At 34.9% G+C, this 4,609-nt stretch overlaps 1 protein-coding gene across 1 annotated transcript; it reads left to right on the plus strand.

Moving 5' to 3' along the window:
- The first annotated feature begins 1,011 nt into the window (after positions 1-1,011).
- LOC149205300 (uncharacterized) lies at positions 1,012-2,465 on the plus strand. Its single transcript, XM_089393443.1, has 7 exons — positions 1,012-1,153; positions 1,257-1,337; positions 1,418-1,498; positions 1,612-1,683; positions 1,764-1,844; positions 1,949-2,029; positions 2,130-2,465. The coding sequence occupies exons 1-7, from the start codon at positions 1,063-1,065 to the stop codon at positions 2,153-2,155; spliced, it is 513 nt and encodes a 170-aa protein (XP_089249569.1). The 5' UTR covers positions 1,012-1,062; the 3' UTR covers positions 2,156-2,465.
- Positions 2,466-4,609: the final 2,144 nt, after the last annotated feature.

Consider the following 4,609-nt stretch of genomic DNA (forward strand, 5'->3'; position numbering starts at 1 on the left):
TTTACTAGTTCAAATTTTACATGTAGGGATGTGGGTTAAAGGTTGCCGAGATTTTCCTCATGCAAATCAGGAGACAAATAATGATGTGGAGTCATACCACGGTTATCTCAAGACAACCTTTATATGTGATAGATGAAAGAAATGTTCTCGTAGGATGGATTGGCTATTCTATACTCTAATAAAAAATGTTGAGCCATGTTATCGATTCAAGGAAATTTTGAAAAAAAGAAGGATATTTGAACAACCACAAGAAAGAGAAGCAGCTTGAATCATCAATGGAAAAGGCTAGAAGAATTCCAGACAGTGATTGTAGGCCTCATGAGAGCATATCTCACGCTTATTGGGTGAGAAGTCAAAGTAAACCTAATAAGCAATATCTTATCATATGGAATCGCACAAATTTTATCACTTGTGCTTGCCCATGGTCTATTCGTGGAAACATTTGCAAGCATGCCATAAAGGTAGATTGGTTACATTCCTCCTTAATGGATTCAAACCCTTTATTGGATCTTGATACCACACCTAATACATTGAATTCCCCTCCTGAGATAAGTATTGAGGCACCAAACCTTGATGCAGATACTAGCACAACTATTTTGGATGATGAAAATGTTGAAGACCTTAATTTGTTGAGAAAGGAGTTGTTTGGCTATCTAGACCTGTTTCGGAATAGTCCTCCTTCTACTGTGAGTAAGACAAAACAATTAATTGATTTGGCTAAAAAATTTGTGGATGATGTTAATGATCTTCATATTATGGATTATGACTTCACCCTTGGGTTAGGTGCCTATGAGTCATCTTTAAAGAGGAAGAAGAGTTTCCTTAGTCCTAATAAGAAAAATAAAAGAAGCAAAAAAAATGCCAGCTTGGATATTGATTTGAATGTCCCTGCATCTGAAGATGAACCATTTCAATTTCAACACCTTAACAAGCGTGGTCGTCCTCGCTCTAACAATGCATCCTCTATTGTCCCAAGTAAGTTCTATAGAGAGATTATATGATATGTGTTTTCTCTTAACTATGTGCATTGGTTGTTGTTGATGTAGTTAATGTAGTGTTTGAATGTTTGCAGGGGTGCACTATCCAAATATTGTGCCTTCACTTGAAGCACGTAGACAGAAGAACCATCACTCTATTTATCACATGAGTCAAGGTGAATTTGATGGGACACCTAATGATGTAGTCTATATTCTGATGCCTCTATAAATTAGCATCATATTATTTGCTCTGATGGAAATTACATTGTTATCTTACAGATACAACATCTTCTTCAATGGATCGCCCTCCATCCAAACATGATTGGCTCATTGACAACACCCAAATTGGTCATTTTCCAGGTTTGTTGCTATGTCATTTCTCTTATCTGTGTGCACTGGTTGTTGTTGATGTTGTTAATGCAGTGTTTGAATGTTTGTAGGGGTGCACCATCCCAATAATATACCTTCACTTGAAGCACATAGACAGAAGCATCATCCCTCTATTTATCACATCAGTCAAGGTGCATTTGACAAGACACCTAATTGATGTAGTTTGTATTCTGATGCCTCTATAAATTAACATCATATTATTTGCTCTGATGGAAATTACATTGTTATGTTACATATACAATAGCTTCTTCAATGGATCTCCCTCCATCCGAAGATGATTGGCTCATTGACAACACCCAAATTGGTCATTTTCCAGGTTTGTTGTTATGCCTTTTCTCTTATCTGTGTGCACTGGTTGTTGTTGATGTTGTTAATGTGGTTTTTGAATATTTGCAGGGGTGCACCATCCCCATATTGTGCCTTCACTTGAAGCATGTAGACAGAAGAACCATTGCTCTATTGATCACATGAGTCAAGGTGCATTTAATGGGATCCCTAATTGATATAGTTTGTATTTTGATCCATGTATTAATTCACATGATATTATTTGGTCTGATGGAAATTGCATTGTTATCTTACAGATACAAAAACTTCTTCAATGGATCAACCTCCATCCGAACAAGATTGGCTCATTGACAACACCCAAATTGGTGATTTTCCAGGTTTGTTTCCATGTTTATGCTCTTAGTTTGCTCTTAAATTGTGTAGTGGTTGTTGTTGCCGTTGTTAATATGGTGTCTAAATGTTTGCATATTGACCCAGGACATAGAATAAACCAGCAGGGCTGAGGAAAAGACATAAAGGTTAACCAACTTGTAGGCTTCTCCAACAAGTTGTCAGAGAAAATCCAGCTTCTTCTTCTTTAATCTCCCATATACCAGCATTCGTGTCATGAATGTCATTGCAGTTGATGATGCTAGGTTGTTGAGGATTCTTGGTGTAGTGACCAGCTTTTGTTAGGTGTGATTCTTATATATGAGGAGTTGGTTGTTAGGGTTTTCTTGGTTTCACTGGCTAGGGTTTGAAATTGTTCCAACTTGTGATAAGTTGCAAGTATGTACATGTACTTCATCTTTTCTATATAAATAAAGTGTTCAATGGTCCAATAATCAAGTACTTTCATATTTGATTATGAGCTTGTTTTCTCTTTCTTCATTGGGTAATTTCCAACACTTTTTTTTATAATGACAATTTCACATGACAGAATGCAATAAATCATTATATACAACAAAGACTGCAATGCCTCTTGCACCTGAAGCACTTCTTATATAAAAGGGAAGTAGCTGATATGTATGGTATATGTAGACTTGAAGATGTGTCTCTTTGACAACACTTGTTTTTATTTTTGGTTTAAAAATAAATCAACTTTACCAATACATTTGTTAATGGTTATTGCTGTGCATGCTCATATTTCTTCAAAATGGAGTTCTTCTGTGGTATTTTCTAAAATAAAATTCACGTGTCTATACTAAAACGAGTTGCTGGACCTGTACATAATTTCTGGGCAGATTCAAACATTTGAAGGTGACATATGCATACTCCTATGTATGCATTGTCCATGTGGAAGGTGCTGATACTATTGATATTTTATCTTAATTAAAGCAACACTTATATGTAGTCATATATCTCTTATTTGCTCGCTGATATTTCTCAATCTATCCCACAATTGTTGGCTGCCCCATGGGTTATCAGTGGTATGTGTATTGTCATCTTTAATAAAAGTGATCTTGGCATGTTCAAAATATTGCTACCATATGGATTTTATGTTATTTGTCTTATATTGAAGTCTCTTTGGCATATATGTTCATTGTACCTTCCTATTTGCAGATAAAAGCTCAAACAGTCACCTACAACAGTATGCAAACCAACACTTTGACAAAATATCAAAATGGCTAGAATCGTATAAACATATAATATCAGTGGTCATATTTCTTTAGGATGTAGTTTTTTTTTGGTATTTTCTAAAATAAAATTCATGTGTCTATACTAAAACAAGTTGTTGGAAAGTGTTCTGCAAAGCAGAACCTGTGTTAAATAATTGAGCTCAAAGCAATTGGTTTAGCACAAGAAACATTCTAGGTGTTATTTGATAAAAGGGAAAGCATGTGCGTTCAATTGTTTAAAATAGTTTCCAAAAGTAGACAATGACATCGATGAAGATGAACACAAAGAAAATGTAAGACAGCAAGACTTAGGAAATCAAAATTAAGCATTCAAATAGGTACATCTAAAATTGTTGATATTTGATTTGGTGATCCTCCCACAATGACTTGTTCAAGGTATGGTACAAAGGTTCCTATCCATATTCCCCTTGTTTGGGCTTGGGTGTTTCTTGGCTTCAAAAAAAGTGAAAACTAGTTGAAGGAACTTTTGAGTGATGGATCAACTTCTTTGTTATATGCTCTCAAGCATTAACAGGATTGTTTTAAATATTTTAACGTCTTTTCAATGACCTCTCATTGCTTAATATATAAATCATATTAATGGTTTCCATGCACTAATAGTTGGTTCTAGTTCATCTCACACATGGTAAATACTTGTGACGGGATTCCTTAGCATGCTCTGTGTTAGAAAATGCAATATTAACAAACTAGAGCTTTCAGTGATTAACCTCCTTAGTCAATAGAAAGGAACATTAGAGGGCACAGTATCTGATAAAGGGTTTAAAATAATCAGAGGACTGGTAGGTCTTTACCAAAGCATGAATACCATAACTTGATCTTATTTTGAACTTTCATTATAGCTGTCAAGGGTTATAGTGTATTAGAATTGCAGTCTTAAAAAACTCTATTATGCAGATGTTGAATATTTGATCAAACTATACACAATTTTTATTTGGAAGAGTTTATAACTGCATTTTTGTTTTGCTGCAATTTATTATGGGTTCAGAATACAAGTTTTATCTTGTTTAGATTCAGCCGTTGGTTCCAGATAGCAATTTCTGTGCTGGATGGTGGTACTTACAGTGTCTAATAGATAATTTCTTGACTAATGGTTGTCTGATTATGTGCTCCTAATTTTCAAGAACACAGTTATGGTTTTTCCACTTCTATTATGGTTCCAAGAAGTTTGCTTAGCATTATGAATTGTGATATTCTAAGAGGTTTGCCTGGTCATTTTAGAAGTAGTTAGTTTCTTTCTTTTCATAGTCTCCCTGATCCTCTATTCACTGCATATTCCTTAAAATTCAGTCACTCCTTCCCTGATCCTCTATTCACTGCATATTCCTTAATATTCAGTCA

Source organism: Pinus tabuliformis, chromosome 1_2 (genome assembly GCF_031772625.1).
Source record: "Pinus tabuliformis cultivar Carrire ecotype Pingquan chromosome 1_2, CPIR1, whole genome shotgun sequence".
NCBI lineage: Eukaryota > Viridiplantae > Streptophyta > Pinopsida > Pinales > Pinaceae > Pinus > Pinus tabuliformis.